The sequence below is a fragment of the Onychomys torridus genome, chromosome 18 (assembly GCF_903995425.1).
Source record: "Onychomys torridus chromosome 18, mOncTor1.1, whole genome shotgun sequence".
NCBI classification, from domain to species: Eukaryota; Metazoa; Chordata; class Mammalia; order Rodentia; family Cricetidae; genus Onychomys; species Onychomys torridus.
The window spans coordinates 15,760,699-15,783,193 of NC_050460.1; the positions used below are offsets into that span (position 1 = coordinate 15,760,699).

At 38.7% G+C, this 22,495-nt stretch overlaps 1 protein-coding gene across 1 annotated transcript in view; it reads right to left on the reverse strand.

Annotated features, from left to right (window-relative positions):
- Pkhd1 (PKHD1 ciliary IPT domain containing fibrocystin/polyductin) overlaps positions 1-22,495 on the reverse strand; it is a 458,933-nt gene that overhangs the window by 209,795 nt on the left and 226,643 nt on the right. Inside the window, exons 46-47 of the mRNA XM_036168402.1 lie at positions 21,179-21,311; positions 18,744-18,990 (exon numbers count right to left, since the gene is read on the reverse strand). Of these exons, the coding sequence (XP_036024295.1) occupies positions 18,744-18,990; positions 21,179-21,311 (380 nt within the window). The remainder of the gene's footprint in view (positions 1-18,743; positions 18,991-21,178; positions 21,312-22,495) is intronic.

The window sequence follows — 22,495 nt, forward strand, 5'->3', positions numbered from 1 at the left end:
GGTAAATAAGAGTTCCAAGGTAGGGTCTTGGAGATAGATCAGCAGCTAAGAGTACTTGCTGCTCTTCCATGGGACCTGTGTTTGAATCTCAGGACCCATGGGCCTGCTAACAGCTCTACATAGCTCCGGTTTCAGGGGACACGACTCCCTCTTCTGGAGTCTATGGTCACTTGACATAAATTGTGCACAGACATACAGGAAGGTGAAGCACACATATATCTAAAATAAATGAATAAATACACTCTAAAAAAATTAATTCCATGGTAATTTCCCCACTCTAAATCTTCCTCTTACATCATCTGTATTCTTCCCTGTTGGTGATGTCGTGGGGCTTCTACCTATGTGTCTACATGGTCACAATCTATGTTAGTCAAAACACCCACTAGGAGACTGCCACCAGAAGCCTTACATACATTACATTACTGTGGTAGAAAATGGGTAAGTAACATTAGTATCTGAAATCACTAATAAATGTCACCTTAATGAGTCCATATAGGCTAGAATAAAATAAAATTAATTTAACAAATATCTACCCTAAGAGTTTTGCCATGTAGCAAGCTTGTTAACAGCAGGAAACACATTATTTTGAGTAACTTGATATTCCTAGAGGAGCTTTCACGAGCCCAGAACCTGATGAGCCTAACTATTCAGTACCCTTCTACAACTGCCTGGGAGAAACGGCTTTAGTAGTGTTCCCTAGAATGAAAGTTCTGGCATCTCACCCAGGGTCTGGCCTACTGCACAGAACATACTGCCACTGCTGCCCTTTGATGTTCCTGGTTTTGCTTTCTGTAAACTACAGATTGTACTAACATGGAGTCAGACACACCGTTCTTCCCCTTGGTGACCTCTCTCTCAGCACAGGGGTCTACAGACATTGGTGCTGACCATGCTTGTTATAAAAAGCAGCCTGTTCCATCTCGCTAACTTTTATAAAAGGTTGTATACAGAGCTTATTTTACAAATTAGAAAACTAAGGCAGATCGTGGCAGTACTTAGGTCCCCTGAATTGTTCTCTGTAGCCCATTCCACAAAATGGTTTTAAGACTTTGATAGAACATACATTTATTTAGTCAAAACCTAAGACCCTAAGTCAAAATGAAAATAAAAACATCAGGAAAAGATCTTTTTAAGTTCAATAAGCATATATCTATTTTAGATTTTTTGAAAATTTTCACCATGGTAGTGATCCACAAAGCAGATAATTGAGCTCTGAAAGGAAAAGGAAATGAGACAGAAAAGGTAAAAACTTTTCACAGTGAGATGGAACCTGAGTGTATCTAAACCCAGTTTATAATCCAACGGTATATTATGAAAAGGAAACACTGTGAGAGAAACAGTTCCTGCAACATTACCAAACTTGTCATGGTCTCCTGGGTTCAAATCAATCCTTGCCTTTACCTTGTAAGTACTTGACATTATAGGGATGTGCCACTGGGAATAGGTGAAGACAATAATAATAAGTAGCTGGGCGAACATGAGTCTTGGGTAAAGAATAATAAGTTGCAGGTCTCCCTGGGCCACAGAGAGAGACTCTAACTGTGCTGGTTAGTTTTGTCACCTTGACACAAGCTAAGGTCATCTGGGAAGACAGAACTGGAGTTGTAAAAAGGCCTCCATACGATTGGTTGGTAGACAAGTCCATGGGGCATTTTCTTGATTAATTACTGATGTGGAGGGCTAGCCCAATTTGGGTGATGTCTCCCCTGGGCAAGTGGTCATGAGGTGTTTAAGAAAGCAAAGTGAGCCAACCATGAGGACAAGCCAGTAAGCAGCACTCCTCCACAGCTTCTTCTTCCATTCCTGCTCCCAAGTTCCTGCCCTGATTCCTTTCATGATAGACTGTGGTAGGGACACGTAAGTCAAAAACCCCTTACTCCCCAAGTTGTTTTTGATCATACTGTTCTAGTATAACAATCGGAATCAGACTAAGAAGCAAAAGGAAATAAAAAATGCCTTTCCAAGTTAGAATAAAATGAAAAAAAAAATAGACGTAAAATACAAAGATGAACTATACACACCAGTATGTGTGAACTTGGGAACTTACTAACCCTTTAAATTGTGGCTTCCTTTCTTCCAGCATGGAGACAATGTATTCTTCATTCCTTACCACTTATTTGGATGCCTAAACTGTCACACAAATAACACGATAACAAACATGCCTTTTGACATTGAAGCAGCATTGCTATCAACAATGTACATATTGGGGACCACACTATCAAGGCACAAAATAAAATAACAAAGAACTTTCCCATTTAAGTAAGATTGGGATTTTCTGATGTTGTGTACTGAGTTACTATGGTGTATTTGTGGCTATGGGTCAATGGTTTGGCATGTCTTGGAAGGTTATTTATGAAGTTTTGCCCTTTTAACACATGACTATAAGTTTTCATGTTACAGATCACTGACCTAGGTATTTCTTGTGAGATTAAACATACATTTCCCCTATTAATGAAATAAGAGTGATCAAAAAATGATGCATTTGGAATAAAAGAACTATTGTGTACCATGATAAGCCTATACAGTGTTACCTGGATCACCATAAACTTAAAAGAAGCCATTTTCCATCTTTAGGTTTTAGAAACATAGGATTTACCTCATGCATTTCTACTAGGATTTGTATTAGAAACTACTGGACAGGTCTTAACTTAAATTCTTAGAACCAGAATGGATATGAAGGAGGTTTATTCCAATGTCAATCCGATGCCTAGTTTCCCCCATTACATTTCACCCTGTCCCTGTTTTCAGTTCATGATACATTCAGGGTCTACTTAGAAATTTTATAGGTACATTTTTTAATATTATTGTCTAAGACAGGGTCTCATCAGATAGCCAAGGTTGATCTCACACTCACTGTTCAGGCCAGCTTTGAATGCTCCATTTCAGCCTCCCTAAACTTAGAACTGCAAATATGTGTCACCACACCCAGATAAAACTATAATGTCTAGAAAAAAAATCTTTAGAATAATAAACATTTTTCTTAAGGTATTTGTTGTGTATCATCCTAGTTATTTACTGACTGGGTGGAGCCATGAGTCCTAGGAGTGTACACAGCATAATTTGCACAACTAATACATTGAGAAATAAAACAGATGTCTAAGAAACAAATGTAAAATGAAGGTGATATGAGAAGAGATAAGTTTGAAGCAAGAAACATCAAGGAGATAGATGTGTTTGCTCCAGTGAGCACCATGGTCCAATTTGGAATGGGATTCTTCACAGTTCAGAGAATAGTTCTATAAAATGAACTGCAAGACCTAATCCAGGGGAGAATAAATGAAATGTCAGTACTTCTAATCATTGATTTGCTATATTAAATCTCTGGGGAGTATAAAGTAACTGCCATCATGGTCTCCTCAATATGCAAGTACTTTTCTGTCTCCCATTCCTGAGCCAATTCATCATATTGAGCCAAAGGTCCACCATGATTTTGATGAGTTACTGATGTTTAGGGACATCTGCCTCCATAGTCAACCCAAGGTTGGCAGTCTTGTATCATAAGCCTTTAAATTCCTCCTCATGGTTCTTCTTTATGAACAGTAACCTCTCCTTGAAAGCTTCAGTTTCCATCACTACAGCAGCCAAGTGATACTGGTATTAACAGTGACCTTGCAGAGCCAATAGCTCCTCTCCAAAGATCAGAGCATACACTAGCTACTTTTTTCTTACTGTGATAAAATACCATGAAGAAGGCAACTTAGATAAGGAGAAGGGATTTATTTAGGCTTATGGTTCTAAAATGGTGGGAATCCATCATGGTAGGAAGGCATGGCAGCAAGTGTCAGGCATGGTAGAATGAACAGGAAGCTAAATGGCTACTTCTTCAATACAAGCATAAAACAGAGAGAGAGGAGGTAGTGTTTGAGACTCTAAATACTCAAATTCAGCCCCCAGGGATGTATTTAATCCAGCAAGGCTACACCACCTACACCTCTCCCAAAGAACACCATCAGCAGGGGACCCAGTGTTCAAATACTTCTTGATGCCCTAGGAGAAGCAATTCTCATTCAAACTATGATAACATATAACCAGCCCATCTCATACCTGACTCTAAAATCTCCAGGAACAATACGGTTTGATCTCCAGAAGGCTACTGGCATTACCCATGGGATTTGCAAAGATCTGCTCTTTGGGAATCTTGAGTGTAACACCCTTACTCTGACCTGAAGCTCCTTTTCCTCCATGCATTCCCAAATTTTGTTCTTCCATCTTCAATTATGAGTCTCTAGTTTCCTGGAGGAGGCCAGACATTCATTAATTTTTTTCATCATTTCCAGGCTCCAGATGACACTCATCTCCACCTAATCCTCCAGTATTACCACAACCAGGTAGGTGCCCAGAGCACCAGCTACCCTAAGAGCCGATATAATAAAGCATGGATATCTGGTCATCTGAGACCCACAGATCCTTCATCTACACAGATTACATTGCTGGCCAACCAGACTCAGGTTGGGCAACCAAAAGTAACAATTGATGGAGAGGAAGGTGTAACATTCCATGGAGCTTGCGTTGTCCAGGGATAATGGTCAGAAAACTATGACTTAAGGTTGGGCCACAAAAATTAGTTTAAATAATACACTAAATGAAAAAAAAATGTTCAAATATCTTTAACATTCATGGCCTACATTTCTTATTCTTTTCCTAGTTATTGTTTATAATATTTTAATAGCTATTTAAATCTTAATATATTTCAATACAATCAATTGGATAGATTTCTGAGAAATTATTCTTAATTCTTAGGAACAGACATGTATCCCCAAGAAACCCCCAATCATTTTACTAGAGCTAGCTATCAGATTTACATCATTATCTTTTTATTAATCAATTAGGATGATAATTTCTAGATTCAGTTTATAGAGGTTATAATTTCAGTTTCTTTTTTATTCTTCTTTTATAGTAATGTATTTATTTTTATTTCATGTGCATTCATTTTTGCCTGCATGTATGTTTGTGTGAAGGTGTCAGAGCCCCTGAAACTGGAGTTACAGGCAGTTATGAGTTGCCATGTGGGTACTGGGAATTGAACCTGGTTCCTCTGGAAGAGCAGGCAGTGCTCTTAAACACTAAGCCTCTTCTCCAGCCCCTAAGTTCAGTTTCTTTAAAAAAAAAATGAGGACATTTTCCTAGTTTCTAAAGGCTTTTATAAACATTTCCCCTCTTTAAATGTTATCAAAACTCTGATACCATTAGTGAAGTTCTTCTTATCTTGTGGCCCTTTGTGCCACCCAATGAGTATTCTTCTCTTCCATCAGCACACAGTAATGTGATGGTGGCCACTGGGTCAATCAGAGACCCACCACCACACACTGTGATTCTAAACCAACGTTTTTCTTACCTCTTTACACTAAGACAGCTTAGAGCCCTGAGCCTATCAAGCCCCTCTCAGCCATCTCAACCATTCAGGATGGAGTTTCCTAGGCTGCCATGAGCAAGCCAACTTTCTGTAGTATAAATAAAGAAGTAGATACCAAGCATGTCTTCATTACAGCTGGTGGCAGAGTCATATTGCACATTCTAAAGAGCAAATCAAAATGTAAAAGGCTCATATCCTGGCAGGTAAGATTGACCATTGCCAAGAGCCAAAACTTTGAAGTCAGATCAAGTCCTATCCTTCTAGGCCAAATGCCAGCATTGACAGTGGTGGGCTCCTCTGAAAGGCACCAAGAGAACATCAAGAGTCAAAGAACACCATGAAGAGAATTTACCAACCATAATTACTACAATCTTTGCTTGCCCTAAATAGCCACCAATTTCCCTGTGCCCTAAATAGCCACCAATCTCCCTCTCTTTACTGTTAATGAAGCAAAGGAGCACAAAAGTATTTCTAATTTGGAGGAGCCAAGGGAGTCTGCATGGGCCATTAGCAGCAGAGAGCTTCATTACTAGGGGAAGAAGTCTCTCCCTGAACTTCGCATGGCTTTATGTGCAAGAAATCAAGAGGCAACCAGTCAATTTTAAATGTTAACCCTTACATTTCCATAGGCAACAGTTCCCATATACCATCAGAAACGCAAAAGGACTCTAAGCCTCACATGCTGTATTTTCTTTCATTATGAAATCAGACTGTTTCATAGGGTGCTTTATTAAAGGACTGAATGATATGCAATGAAATATGGTCATATCTACCCCCATTTCCCTTCCAATTTCTCCCATATCTCTCTCAACATTTCCCATGACTACATTTATTTTTCTGTTTTGTTGTGGTTACTGACTCACTGAGTTCAGTTACTTGTGCCCATATATTCATAGTGGTAGAACCATCTATGACAGCATGTGAATTCTACCAGAAGCTACACCCTCCAAAAAGAAGACTTCTTTAAAAATATTTTTATCTATTTATTTTATGTGTATAAATATTTCCCTGAACATATGTATACTACAACATCAGGGTCCTGGCCTTGGAGGCAAGAGGAAGGCATTGGATCCTTGGAATTAGAGTCACATAATTGTGAGCTGCCATATGTATGCTGAGGACTGAATCCAGGTCCTCTGGAAGAACAGCCAGTGCCTTAATCACTGAGACATCTCTCTAGCCCCAGGAATGATTCTTTTTAATTAAGTGATATGATTCATTAGAATACTAATGTATTTATTGATAAAACTTCCAAACAAGCAGAACAATTTATCATCCTAGTTGCTTCACAGTAATGGAATTCAGTGGCTACATACTCCATATAATTGTGGGATATAGAGTTCCCACAAAGGATCTGTTAGGCCACCAAACAATACCAGTGGGAACAAGCACAATTCCCTCATTTGTGTTCACCATTAGGTTGCATTTTCTGAGGGTCCATATCTCTACATAGTAACAACAACACTGCATTAAACTCTAAATATTATCAAATCTGAACAACTCAGAAATAAAACCTCTATAATTACATATTTCCTAAGCCAGATGTATAATAGTCAGCCACAAATGTTGCTCCAAGCAACTCTTGGATATTTACACTTCCTATTGCATGCACATTTTTTATTGGACAAAACAGGACAAAATCAAAATTTTGAGGAGCACCAAAAAACCTTGCTGGCATGCCTTTCCATGAGCATCCTTCACAACTGTTCTGAGCTCACTCCCCTTCATCAGACATGATGGGGTTCTGACATGTCACCATCCACTATACACTGACATTTTATGCAGTTATTTTTCCAGCATGTGTGTGTGTGTGTGTGTGTGTGTGTGTGTGTGTTCTGTATGTATGTGTGTATGTGTGTGTGTGTGTGTGTGTGTTCTGTATGTATGTGTGTATGTGTGTGTGTGTGTGTTCTGTATGTATGTGTGTATGTGTGTGTGTGTGTGTGAGAGAGAGAGAGAGAGAGAGAGAGAGAGAGAGGGAGAGGGAGAGGGAGAGAACAAGAAAGTGCCTCAAAAAACATTTCAGTATTCTGCCTTCTGAGAAAGGGAACAATAAACCTAAAGAAAGGGAGGAGTACAACATTCAGTCTTCCACAAACTACAAACTTTTAACAATTCTTACATTGTCATATTACATGGTTGTAGAGAGCAGAACATTTCTTATAATCAGCCTTGTGTTTCTGGAGAGTACAGCCCACTAATTGTCCTCTGTGACTTTTCAGATACATGTTTCTGTCTTTGTGTAGATATAGACTTGGTCAAAGTGAAAACTTGCTGTAGAGGAACCTGAGTAACAACTTCATAGTTCCTAAAAGGTATCATCTACTGCTTTGCAATAGATTCAACTCTTACCATGTTAAGATGCTACTTGTCGCTTATTCTGTTTTAATCTGTGAAGAATGATGCACCTTCACCCACCATGATACTTGAGTGATACTTTACCCACCATGTTATCTCTTCTCCATGCCTTATGAACGTAGCTAGAAATCCTTCTTCAGAAAGAATGCATCCTTAGAATCATGCAACTAGGAAGTAGGCAACTACTTAGCAAGGTTATTGAAAAATAATTGTGCCTATATTAGGTAGGAAGATAGGCTATGATCTGTCTTCTCTCTTATGTCTAGACATTTGGTACTGGACACAGCTCACTGACAAACAGTTGCTCATAAGAGCCTCTCTCCTAACTCCAAGTTTGGCATCTTCTTGTAGCTTCAAATAAACCAAATGAAACTCTGTTCATCTTACAATTATGCAAATGCCACAAATCAAGGCTTTTTATTCTGGAATGTTAGTTGATAAACATTCATTGATATGCCAATGTGCCCTTTTATTACTCATTAAACTCAATGATCATATAGGATTGTTATTGGTGTTCCTCAGTTTGGGGTTCATCATGATTTTTAAATGATGTCCTGCTCTACTTCTGTAACCTCTACTGCCAAGAGAAGATAATACATCTTAAAATCATCCTGTCTCACGGGGTGTTTTGTTAAAGGACTGAATGATACCATTAGTGATGCTATGCCTATTTATCCCTAGGAAGGGAGTTAGGTGATTATTAGACGAAAAGCTAGGCCAAAATTTCCATTTGAACTCTTCTTTACTTTTGCATTCACAGAGGCAGGGGGTGCCTCATACTTTGCACACTAACACATTAAGAGCAGTTGCATAGGTAAAAACTGAACGCAAGCACGACAGGAGAGGGTATTAAGCAAGAGCTAAGAATCAAGGTGATCAACAAGAACATTAACCTTTCCTTTCCCGGAAGGAGAAAGGGAGAATCAGAGGACACAAGGACACAGCGAATCCAAAGGCTGGGTTATGAATCACTCAGACTCTGTGCCCTCCAGGGGATTTTACCAGATTAGCATAATATCATGTGATTATTGAAAATCATTCCCCTTTCATTTGAGCACAGCTAATTGTTTTGCCAGGCATATTTTCCCATAAATATATAAACCTACAGCACACTATTTCATTACAGAATGCCTACATGTTGTTTTCTAAATAACAGATACAACATAGACTTTTTTAAGGTGGGGCTTATTGAGCATTTGTTTTCTGTCTGGCAATGACCTTGTGAAATAAATACCATTATGTTCATTTTACTGATGTGAGAAATGAAGTGAGATGAGGTAAAGTAACTTGTTGAAAGGAACACACCCAGGAAAGCTGAGAAGCGATTCCCAACTGCTTCTGCATCTTCCAGTGTCTGAAGACTAACATGGAATTCAGGCATCCTCAACATACTTTATGTGCCATTTATAAAACTCAGAAAGACTGGTTGGCCAGCCTACATTTTTCAAGCTCTTACCTCACCCCCATCCACTCACTAATTAGAAAGCAAAATCAAATCATTGTCTGCTTTGTTAATGTCTAAACAAGCCGAAGACAGTTGAAAAGAGTATAAGAGACTTGAGACCAATAACAAAAAACAAACGTGTTTCCCAGTTGATAATCGTGAGGGTTAAATTCTTTCTCTCCCTCATCACACTCTCCCCATCACAATAAAGTCTCTATATAACCAGAGAACATTTGCAAATGTTGGCAACAGATTGGATGGTGGGGGGTGGGGGTGCAGTGAAGAAAAGAATTAGATGTTAAAATATATACTCTAATTAAATTAATTGATAGCCCCAGGACAGCAGAACACTTTTAAGATACTGTGAAAGGGCATAAAGTGTTATATGATTTTTAAAATTTTGGAGATAAGGACTAAAGATAGCATTTTAATCCCTGAATCTTCTGGAGAAAAAGTAAATGTAATGGAGACCTCATAAATATGGACATAAAACATGGGAAATAATACCATGAGAAGAACATTTAGAGGTGACAATTTTTTAATTTATATAAAACTAATTTAAGTCAATGTGTGCTCAATGTTGTATTAGGGCCATAAGATGTACAACAAACCAAACTACCCAGATACCCTCCTTAACATCTGCAAAGGAAGGCAGCTTATAAAAACTGTGCAGGAGTTATGAGTATTGATCAGAGGAAGTCTAAAGAGCAAGCACACAGCAGGGATAACAAAGTGTGCAAGATGCTCCAGGAAACTCATCAGAGAAAATCACCTCCATGCTGAGCTCATGGAAGCTGAACCTTATAAACAGAAACAGGCAATGAGGTAAATATGGGATAGAGAGCTGGGAACATCGGATGATGCCAAGGCCTTCGGCAGGTGGCAGATATAAAGGGCTAGAGAGGCTTTGCCTCAGGAAGCATGTGGAAGCACATTTTAAGCAAAGGAAAGAAGGGCAAGACCAGGTCTAAGCAGGTTAGGGCATCATCAAGTGGCAAGCTAAGATGTGCCTGTGAGCGCACAGGTAAAAGATAACTAAAGCTGGACTAAGAGGGCATTAGCCAAGGGAAATGACTCAACATGGACCGCTCCTAGAAACTAACCTGTGCAAGCAGGTCAGACTTTAAATCCCAGTATACAGAAGGCAGGGGGATTGCTGAGACTTTGAGGCCAACCTGGGCTACATAGTGAGTTCCAGACCAGAGGAGGCTAAAGAATGAGACTCAACAAGAAAAAATGGTAAGGGGGACAGGAGAGAAGGTGGGTAGAATAAAGTAAAAAGAGGAGAGAAGGGAGGAAGGGCAAGGAGAAAAGAGAGGAGGAGAGAGAAGTAGGGAGGAGAGGGAAGGGAAGGGATGGAACAATGTTTACATCAATATATGTTTTGAAAATTAAGTGTTTGTAACTGTGTGGGATTACTTCTGGGTACTTTCTTCTATTCCATGATTCTACATGTGTCTGTGCTAATGTGATGTAGTTTGTGTTACTAGTATAATTTGAGGTCATGTATTGATTGCTTCATTTTTCCTCACTTTGCTTAGGATAGCTTTGGCTCTGTGTACGTGTGTGTGTGTGTGTGTGTGTGTGTGTGTGTGTGTGTGTGTGTGTGTATGAATTTTACAATCTTTTTCTAGTTCTTTAAGAGTATCTTTGAAATTTAAATGGGGATTATGTTGAATCAGTAGATCACTTTTGGTAATTTATTCACTTTTACAATACTAACTTTGTTAATCCATAGATATGGGAGATATTTTCCTCTTCTAGAGTCTTCTTGTTTGTCTTTTTTCAGTGTCTTAAAGTTTTCACTGTAGAGTTCTTTCACTTTCCTGGTTAGATATATTCCTGGGCATTTTTATAGCTATTGTGAATGGGATTTCTTCTTTTCTTCCTTACAAAGTTCATTATCTTATATCCAGTACTGAGAGATTTTATCAGGCTTGTGAGTTTTCTGCCAGAGTCTACAGGCAAAAATACTTTCAAGGTAGTTTACTCCTGTTTGTATAACTTTTATTCTTTCTCTTACCCAATTTCTCTAGCTAAGACTTTCACCACCATTTTGGAAAAAAAAACACATTGTCTCATTTCTAATTTCAGAAAAATTGTTTTTAGCATTTTTACCTATTGGTGAAATTATTAAGGCCACTCCACGTAGTTAAAAGGGAGGTTTATTTTGTGGGGTACTTACAAATGAGGGGGTAGGTTACAGGGTCTGGCAAGGGTATAGCACAATCCGGCGTTGTTCTCTGGAGAACTCTGCTCGGTCTACCTCCAGCGTCCAGAGTCCGGGAACCAAGACAGTGAGTCTTCCCGATCCTTCGTCTTCCGCTTCCTCCTCTGCCCCGCCTTGTGGGCGTGACCATTACCAAAGCCTCAGTGGGGGTTGGAACTTCCAGGCCAATGCTGGGATGGCTACCCACTACATTTACCATTTACTATAATGTTGAATACAAGTCTGTCAAGTGTATTACATTAAAACGTGCTCCTTCTACTTCTAAATTTTTCAAAGATTTTTATCATGAAGAGGTAGTGAATTCTATCACAGGCTTTTTCTACATGGATTGTGATGATCATGTGATTTCTGTCCTTGTATATTCAATGCATAGTTCTACTAAACCTGGTTATTCAAATGTAGGAAAATGAAACTAGATCCACAGGTCTGCTCCAACACACACACACACACACACACACACACACACCTTAAGCAAAAAACAATTCAAAATAGATTACATAATATTTAAAAGCTTTTTCCAAACCAAAAAAAAAGAAAGGAAAGAAGAAAGAAAGAGAAATAGAAAGGAAAATCACCAGAGTAATGATACAACCTTTATTGGGGGGGGGGGGGAGGACTATGGTGTAGGCAAGGCATTAAAATTTAGAATATGCAAAGAATTTTGTTAAAATGCCAGAATGAGAAATGAAAATAAATCATTTAATAAATAAGTAGAACAACTAACTAAAAAGATAGTTATCTGAAAAAAAATTCCAATGGCCAATGAAACAATGACAAGGTCTTCAACATCCACAATCCCTAGGCTAATACCAAAATTAAAACCACTTTGAGATTTCATCTTACAGTAATCAGAATGACTGTATCAAGATAACAAACAGGGACAAGTGCAGGTGATTTGGGAAGAAGGACCTTCCTTCCCTGCCAGTGGGAATGTTAAATTGGTATGGCTACTATGAAAGTCACTATGGAGGTTCCTCACCAAAACAAAACTATAACTACTTAATGATCTACATATACCACTCCTGGGTATAGACCTGAAGGATTATAAATTACCATTGCAAAGACATTTGCACATCCATGCTTATGGATATAGTAGTCACATTAGCTAAGAAAATGAATCAACCTAGATTCCTATCTAAAGATGAATGAGTAAATAAAAAGTAATACATACAATGGAATTGTATTCAGCAGTGAGAAAAAAAATGAAATCATGATAGTCTCAGAAAAATGGATGGAACTAGGGATTATTATGTTAAATGATATAAGACTGACTTAGGACAAACCCTACAGGATTCATCACACGTGCAGAATCTAAATTTAAACCTGTGTGTGCATGTGCATGTGGTGTGTGTGTGTGTGTATCTGTCTTTTATGAAACTACAAAGGGAACCATGAAATCAAAGATAAAAATCATAACAGGGGGATGACGGGAAAAAAGAAGGTAATAAATACTTATAACATGAAAACCAAAGGGGTGGATGGTTGTTTGAATGGTAATGGTCCCCATAGGAGCATGTATTTTAATGCTTGGTCCTCAATTGGTGGAATAGTTGGGGAAGGATTAGGATGTGTGGCCTTGCTGGAGGAGGTGTGTCATTTTGCAGTTTCAAAAGCCCAGGCCTTCCTGGGTAGATGTCTCTGTCTCATGCTTACGAATCAAGTTGTAAACTCTTAGTACTGATTGGTGCCATGCCTGCCTGTCTGCTGCCATGTTACCTACCATAATGGTCACAGATGTTAACCCTCTGAAACTGTAAGTCACAAATAAATACTCTCTTCAAGTTGACTTGCTCATGGTGTCTAATCACAGCAACAGAAAGCTAACTGAGTCAGGGTGGCTATTTGAAGTGAAGAAGGGGACCAGCACCAGGACAGACTGATGTCAGGCTTGAGGCTGGGCAGGGGGCAGTGAATAAAAACAAAGTGTAAGTACATACATTTATGGAAATATTATAATAAGCCATTATGTTGTGTGCATCCTTAAAATAAAATTTTTTATAGAAGGAGGATAATGTAGAATCACATATGTCTCCTCATTTTATGAGTAAAGTGGGAGCATGGGGCCAGGGTGGGGGGATGGGAACATGAGGGAACAGGATGGTCAACCTGGGGTAAGGACAGAGAGGGAGAGCAAAGAAAGAGATATCCTGATAGAGGGAGCTATTCTGAGGTTAGGGAGAAAGTTGGAGCTGGGAAAACTCCCAGGAATCCACAAGGATGATCCCAGCTAAGTCTAGCAATACTGGAGGGGATACCTGAACTGGCCTTCCCCTATAATCAGATTGATGAATAGCCTAGCCATCATCATAGAGCCTTCATCCCTTAACTGATGGAAGCAAATGCAGATATACACAGCCAAGCACTGGGCCCAGCTCCTGAAATCCAGATGAAGAGAGGGAGGAGGGATTATATGAGCAAGGGTTCAAGATCATAGTGGGCAAACTTACAGAGACAGCTGACTAGAACTAGTGGTCATGGACTCTGGACTGAAAGCTAGGGAACCTACAGAGGATTGAACTAGGCCCTCTGAATGTGGGTGACAGTCATGTGGCTTGGGCATTTATGGTGTCTCTGGCAGTGGGATCAGTATTTATCTCTAGTGCATGAACTGGCTTTTGGGGCACCATTCCCTGTGAAGGGATACCTTGCTCAGCCTGGATGCAACTTGGAGGTGTTTGTTCCTGAATCAACTGAATGTACAAGGCTTTGTTGACTCCCCATGAAAGGCCTTACCTTTTGGAGGTGTGGATGAGGGTGGGATGGGGGAAATGGAAGAGAAGTGGGAGGAGGGGAGAGAGAGGGAATTGCGGTTAATATGTAAAATGAAAAAAAGAACTTTTAAAGAAAAAAAAAGAAATAAGGAAGAAGTAGGAAGGAATGAGGGAAGGGGAGAGAGAGATGGGGAAGAAAGGGAAGGAAGCTGGTAGTCAATTAATGGAACAAAATGAATAAAAAGGAAACTGAAGATAACATGTGTGTTTGGTTAAGGCCAGCATTTGCTTTGGCAGGGTCTTAAACACCCAGGGAGAAACAGGTCTGTGGAGTAAAGACTTTAGTCTGTACAGACACACTGAGTTTGAAATGGATGTGAAAGACACAAGTGGAAATACTGAATTGCTTAGTAGAAATAGAAACGACCCACAAACACCAGCCATAGGTCTCTCATTTAAAATTCTGTAGTAGCCACAATTTAAAAAGTGAAAAGGAGCACTGAAAGTCATTTTAACCACAGAGTAACTCAATATATCCTAAACAGCATCTCAACTTCACCAGTAACAGCAAGTTGTTGGAGCTTGTACTATTATGTTTTCATAACATCATAGAAATATGGTGTATAATGTATCCTTAGAGCACATCTCAATTTATACTAGCCATATTTCAAATGTTCAGTAACCGTGTGTGCCTAGTGACTAACATATCAGCCAATGCTGAAGTTCAGTATACCTGGAAGAAACATTGAGGAATCATCACTGCATGTAAAAATAACTAGGGTGGCTTGGGAAGCATATATGTACTTGAAGGAAAAGGAAGGTTCACAGATCACACAACCTCCAAATACGTCAGCATTTAAAGGACAGAGAAAGGGGGTGGTGGATGACGTCAAGGAAAAGGTGTTTTGCAAACACAACATGGTAGATAGACATATGAGCTCACAGAGACTGTGAGGGCATGAATAGGACCTGTGTAAGTTCAAGCTAGACACGATGTCATCATGGAAGAGAGGAGGTACACAACAACCTCACGCCTAGCTGAGGAGCTACTGGCGATTGATTGATGCTGGGCAAGGGAAAGCTAGATTTCTTCAATGGAGTGACACCTGGTATATCAACCACACTTTAAGAAAATCCCCATCCCCAGGAGTAGAAGGTCAGCACAAATTGGACTCAACAGGGGACAAGGAAGATTTTGAAGAAGTTTCAAGAAGAAGGGCAGTGAAGATGATCACAATAGATTGTAGGAAATTCTCAAAGAGCTAATAAAAACATTTAAAAAGAAGATCTAAAAGGATTCATGCACACATGCTATAGACAGAATTATACTTTTTCTGTGTCATTTTACATAAACACAGAGGAAATTATTTATGTAAATCTGGAGATAAGAATAAAAGCAGGGTACAGGAGCCAAGATGTCTCAGTGGGTAACGGTTCCTGCTACCAAGTCTGAAAAATCTAAGTCCAATTCCAGGAACTTTCATGGTAGGACATTTTCCTCTGACCTCCACACATGTACTGCGGCATGCACACATGTCCTCCTCCACACACAATAAATAAATAAGAATGTAATTTTAAAAATTTAAAGAAACTCCCACAACTCTGTGGGCCCTTTCATCAGTGGGAGACCATGGGGGGCAATGCTCCTTGATATAATACTCTAAGATAAGGTCCTGAATTGACATCATCGTCATGTGGTTCCTGAAAGAATGCTGCTAGGAGCAGGAGCTTGGGAATAAACACTTTCCATGGTACCAACAACATGAGAAGCACCGTGAAGTTGAAGCATGTTGTCATTTAACAATCTTAACTTGACTCTGTCTTGAACAGAGCAGCCATTTGCTCTTGGACATTGGGTATTATGACCAACTTCAAATATTTACTTGCTTCTGTCAACCAAACTGCTGGTGTTGAGTCATGGAGTCTAGGAAAGCCTCTACCACAGATGTGGGCTTCAGTCAGGTACAAGTAAGACAGCAAAAGACAGGATTCCAAAGTCACTCACATCAAACAAAGAACTGGTGTATAGTGAAAAGGAGCCAGTGATGGGCCTGACAAAAAAGAAATAACCTAAGCACTAGAGTTTAGCAAGTGGGAGGAGAGTGGGGCTTTGTTTGTGCAGGAATATAGAGCCTCACTCCTTGCCCTCTGGGGACCGCTTGCTGAGAGAAGGGGGTATCAGTTGAAAGTAAAGACAGCAGCACTTGCCCCAGGGTAAAGAGCACAACAAATTAATCCTTTCTTCATGAAACACAACAAACTTTGTATCTAAGCTGAATTCAAATTGCTCATTAGCACTGACATGTTCCTAATGAGGTTATAATGCTCTGGGACAAAGATCAAGCACAAGGAGGGAGGGGTAGAAGGGTGGAGGGTATAATTAGAAGGACCTGGAAGCAGGGCTGCCCAAAGGTTCCTGTGCATCACCTGGGCTTTCTCATTCAGGATGTCTGAGGACTAGGTCCAGACTGAAGGTCTGCTACATTTCCAGAGTTGCCCATTGTTGCTGTGTGCTAGCCCATAGACTGCTTTGAATTGCCAGGCTTCACAGCTATAGAATCTAACAGTCTTCTTTTTTTTTTTTTTAGATGAAATTTAAGATGTCTTTTATTCATATACATATATATACACATACACACACACACACACATATATATATATATATATATATATATATATATATATATATATATATATATATATGTATGTACTCCAGAATACTCAAAAGTTATTACTGTTTATTTCAGTTACAAAACTTATGCATGGTAAGATAAAGTAACCAAAATAAAGAGAAAAATGTACCAATTTTGTTAATCTACAAATATCACCTAGTAATCAAACCAACGAAGATAAACAGCATTTCAAGTTCTTCTCTCGTTATGGTAAACTGAATGGTTTCCAACAGTCTTCTTTTAGTGAAGGCACAAGGGCCAAAACACCACTGGAAGCGTGCTGAGGCTTCCCTAGAACTTATTTGTGGCAGCTGAACATTTGTGCCTAGACCTGCGAGTGCATTTGAAATTTTCAAATAGAAGTCTGGGTAGAAAAAGCAATGACTCTTCTTGGATTTTATGGTACTAAAGAGGTCTCCAGGACATGGGGTTTTATATTTTGAAACTCAGGAGGAAATGCATTAAAACAAAATAAAGAAGGCAAATATTTCACTCTCCCAGGAGTCTTTGGAGTCCACATAGAAAACAACATGAGGGCTGTCATGAGACTCAGACTAAGACAATCATGACCTGCTTCTGTGGCAAAAGGCTCCATGGCCCTGGAAATCTCCAAGAACAAAGCTGAAGCTCAGAAGAACCTTCACTACCACAATGCCCACCCTCCAACCCCCGCTCCCTCACACACACATACAAGAGATGACCTAAGCAAACCTTAAAGAAAGTCATTTTAGAAGGAGTTTGACAAATGTCTACAGAGAAATATCATACAAGCGCATGATGGTCCTCTTCACTACAAATCTCTTATTATCACCATATAGGGAAAAAAAATCATGTAAAAAAGAAAACACTAACTTTCATAAATTCCCTAAACATTCCTTAAAGCCAGGTTTTGTAAAAGCAGGTCGATGGTAATAAAAATCAGGCTACATTCCTGAGAATGAAGAAAAAAAGTTCTCCTGAGAACAAGCAAAATTAGAAGTGAAAATATCTCCCTCTCTCACTCTTATGATACTCAGTGGGATTTGGGGCCCCTTCACAGTAGGGAAAATAATGACTACTTTGGAAAGCAGAGAGAGAAAATATTTGGACTTTTCAAAGATACTATTTTTAAGCCTTCCAAAGGAGAAGATACATTTCTTTATACACTCAGTGTGCAGCTAGTACAAGCCTGGCCCCCACGGTTCTCCCCCTCTAGAGTATACTGGTTCAAATAAGTTGCCATTGTGGTCTGACGGAATTACTTGGCTTAATATTCATGGAGTTGGGACACTTAAAGGGAGGAAATAAGTGTGGCTAAATATATACAATGCATTTGCAATAGGTAAAAGGGAGAACCTCAGACACTCTGCAGTCATTACCTGGAAATTAAAGAGGGCAGAAGCAATCCTATTATGCATTATAAACAGCCCAGCTGCTGACTTAATGGTAGTTTGAGTAGCATAACCAAGGAGTCCTTGATCCAATATTAATAGGAAATGTATTGTACGAATCCAATAGTTCATGAAATTAACAAGGAAAATGAACTAGAGTGAAGCAACCTGGCATGTGAAAGAAGACATCAGCAATTGCTCCGCTGAATACACTGAGCACTGAAAAAGGGCTTGGGGAAAGTGCATGTATATAAATGAGGATGGCGCTATTGGAATCTTTTAAACAATACTTTCCATTTAAATAAATTTCAAATATTTTGTTCGTTGTGAGTCTTTTAAAGAAGAAGCTGTTGACTCAATTTTGTCAATAAGCAGACACAGGCTACAACATCTGATCCAAAGACATTGACAGCTACCACTTGAGCCGACCTAAAACCACCATAAATTCCTGATTTCACACTGGTCAACATTAGTCCCACTTCACTTTTAAGGAAATAAATACTTCAACTTATCAGAAAACAATTTTCCTTCCATATGCTTAGGCCTGACAAAGTGGTATGTACATGCCCATTGACAAGCTAAGAAGTGTAGTTAAAGCTACTTACAAACCAATAGACATACGATGAAAGAGAACACCTTCCCCACAGATGCTGCCAGGGACAATATGACTGAAGCTTGCATTGGCCAAGCATGTATCTGAGAGGGTTTCCATAGAAGCAAGAATATGACTTCCATTTTTCCCAGACAAGGACCCATCCAAGTCTTCCAAAACTGCTGCATGAGGAAATGGAAATGCTACTAAATTTGGAGAGTTTTCAAACTTCAATTCCCTGGTCTTGACAGTAAATCCACCTATAAATTAGAAGACAGACTGTTACACATGACGTGAATCCATTACAATGAAACTAAATTCACAAGATTCCTTTTAGTACTTTATATACTATAATTTTATGATTCATTCAGTCATCCACAAAAGGAAAAAGAACACAAGTGTTCCCTTATGTCAGTATCCATGTGCTAGAGATACTGGGGGCCAAAGGCATCATGGCCAGCCATCATTCAGTTTATTTCATAGGGCAGTGATTTTGTTCTGGGGATTATTTTACTTTCCAAGAGACAACTGACATTCTTTTGAGTTATTATTGACTGTCACAACTGTCACATTGGTGGTGCTACTGGCAACTGGGGAGAGTGGCAAAGAAATCCTATGAAATTTCCTACAATGAATAGAATTTTCTAGATAAAAAAACAATAGCCCCAAATACCAATCATACATGGGGGGCGCGGTGGCAAGTGTGCTCTTTTATTAAGAAAAAATAAACGACAAATGTTAGTTCCCTAAACACTACTGGTGTCACACTCCAGTCTCTCGATATTTTGGCTTCCATTACTCTGTCATAAGCCTGACCCCATCGATAATACCTCAAAATGTGAGGTTTATACTTTAATTTTTTTATTATACTTACTTACAAAACCAACATTCTATTAACCATTAGTATAAGTAGTGTTAGGAACACACTTTGTAAATATTAGCTCCAGGCCACACCTCTCAGCACATTCTCTGATGTCACCACCACCGCCAGCGCACCTACTAGTAATATGTTTATTTTATACATCCCTATCACTGAAGGGGAAAAGTATACAACACCCAACACATACATCACATCCTGTTGTGTTACACACATTATAAACTACAGAAAATAAACACTCTACTGATCAGAGGATTACATGCAGCAAAGCAAGCCATGTGTGAAAGACTTCTTAATTCCATATTTTGTATTGCATAATACTAATACCCTCACCTCCATAATTTTCTCATGTTGGCCAAATGTCTCATTTCCCAAGCAAAACCTGATGTATAAAATCTCTAAGATTTGGCCTACATTATTTATAATACCTAGAAATCATCCTTTGCTGTTTGGGGTTTTCTATTTACCCTGTGATGCCCAGGAGAGTCACCTCTCTAAGGTACACCCACCCCTTGCCCTTCATTGACTCTGTTCACTTCACCAAGACTGCTCTCAGCATCCTTTGAAATTATGTTCTCAGATATTCATTTTTGAAAAAGTATGGGTTCTTCCTGATTGTACTCTCTAGATCTCTATTAGATCCTATAATAGACAATTTTTAAATAAAAGGAAAGCTTATTCAGCCAGCATCATCCAGTGACAAGAGATCTTTTTTCAGTGTCTGGAGAATGATGTGAAATCATCAGGGAATTGGAGAACTATGAAGTGTTTGCCATAGGGCATTCTAATATTCCTATGACTGTCTCATAAACCAAAATTCCCCAACCCCTGGTTCAGCTTATATAGGGAAAAAAATAGTAAGGTGGAGACTTGCTGATTATTCATTTAATTTAAAAAAAATTATATAAATTGGTGATTCAAACCACAAGAGAAAATTTACTTGAATTACTTGGTTTGGGCTGTTTGTAACAATCAGATCAACTAAATCGTCCCCTGCCTCTTTTCACCTTGGCCCATGAGTCCGCAAGGAGTTACTTCTCACTGTCCTGTGTAGCAGTTAATAAGTCATCAAGAATTGCCCTTGTTTTCTTTGTACACATCACAGCCCAAGTTGTTGAAAACATTCAAGTACCCTGGTTCGGGATCTTTTGGCAGTGGTTGTGTGTGTGCAGGTCAGATTATGTCCATGTGTTCATCATCCACCTACTTTCATTTATTCATCTTACCAATGATCTTCTCTCTACGTAACAGTCTCTCTTCCAAGTACCAGTTTGAAAACAGGCACTAGCCAAGAAAGATGTCTCCATTTCATGAAGCTGAGAATCCAAATGAGCCATAGAAACAGAATGATAGATGTGATGGTCACTGAGACTGTATTACAGAAGATGGGAACTATAGGTGGCATGTGGTAAGCACCTAGCTCCTGAGTTCTCTGTGGAACTTGAACAGTTTCTATTGATATAATCTTGCAACTAAAAGAAATACTGATTCATCAAAGCCTTTGCCCCTGTTTGTCATACTCACCTGAGCACTAGTCTTATTTACCATCTGTCCTGTCTGCTTAAACTTACCCTGTCCTTGGGAACAGCCAGAACAGGTTCTTATGGCCACACAGTTCAGATCAAAATTAACAAAAGTTGTATTAGAAACCATAAGTTCCCATCTTTTAGGAGTTTTAATTCCAGCAGGCATACATAGACTTCCCTGTAAATTTTTAAAAAACAGGAAAAAAAAGCAAAAAAACAAAGTAAGACTGCCAGTCATATGAAATGGAGTCATAATGCACAAGCAAAAATAATTAAAACAAGAAAATTGGAAGCTAATATTGAACTTATTGAAACAACGAAACACATGCTACTAATATTTATGAAAAAGATCTTATGTTTAGACAACAGAAAGAAACTGTAAATCTCAAAAACAAAAATACAAAATTCCAATCAAAGAACAAATTAAGACATATCTCTAAAGTGAAATGTGTGCATGGTAAGTAGCCACATTTCAAAATGTTTAAAATTATGTAAAGTAGGTAAGTGCAAATAAGATACAATATATCTATTAGAATTTTAGTTGTTTTTTTTTAAAATGTCAGTATCAAATACCTATGAAAATGGGGAACTACTAAAGCTTACATATTGATCATGGAATACACAATGGGATGGCTACAATGGAAACGTTGGCAGTTTCTCATCATGCCTCATATGAAACAGCCATTCAATTGCTAGATAATTATCTTACAGAAATGAGAAAGGACAGTCATACGAAATATATTACAGAAAGAGTTATACCAAACAGTTTGTTATCACCAGATCTGAAAAACTATTCAAATGGTTTTCAACAAATGAATGAAAAAAAAAAAAAAAAGAACTATGTTACATTGGTACAGTAGCATATAATTCATTAACAATAAGGAATAAAACATTAATGAACTTAATTAGTTGAATAAATCCCTGAACACATTTGGCAATGAAAGAAACCAATCCCAAACGGTTTCATATCATTTGATCCCACTTATGTAAGTATTGAACAAGAAACCTTCCCAATAGAGAGTAGATTAGCAATGGCTCAGAATTAGTAGTCAGTAGAGGATGTGGTCAGAGAGATGAAGCCTGGGGGAGCTGAGGTTGAGACAACTCTTCTATATATTTATTATGGGAATTGTGGTGACACAAATTTATACATGTGTTGAAATGCAGAAAAACACATCAGAAGGTTAGCTTCTCTACAGATAATACAGAAAAAGAATCTATTTTTAAATATCTAAAATGAGACATGACTCTTTCTAGATTTTCCTACAAAAACCTCTTCAGCAAAGCCCATTAAACTAAGCTGTTGGCTCTGAACTTTTCCACTGTTAAAAATAGTTGTACAATTGAGAACTATTAAAGACT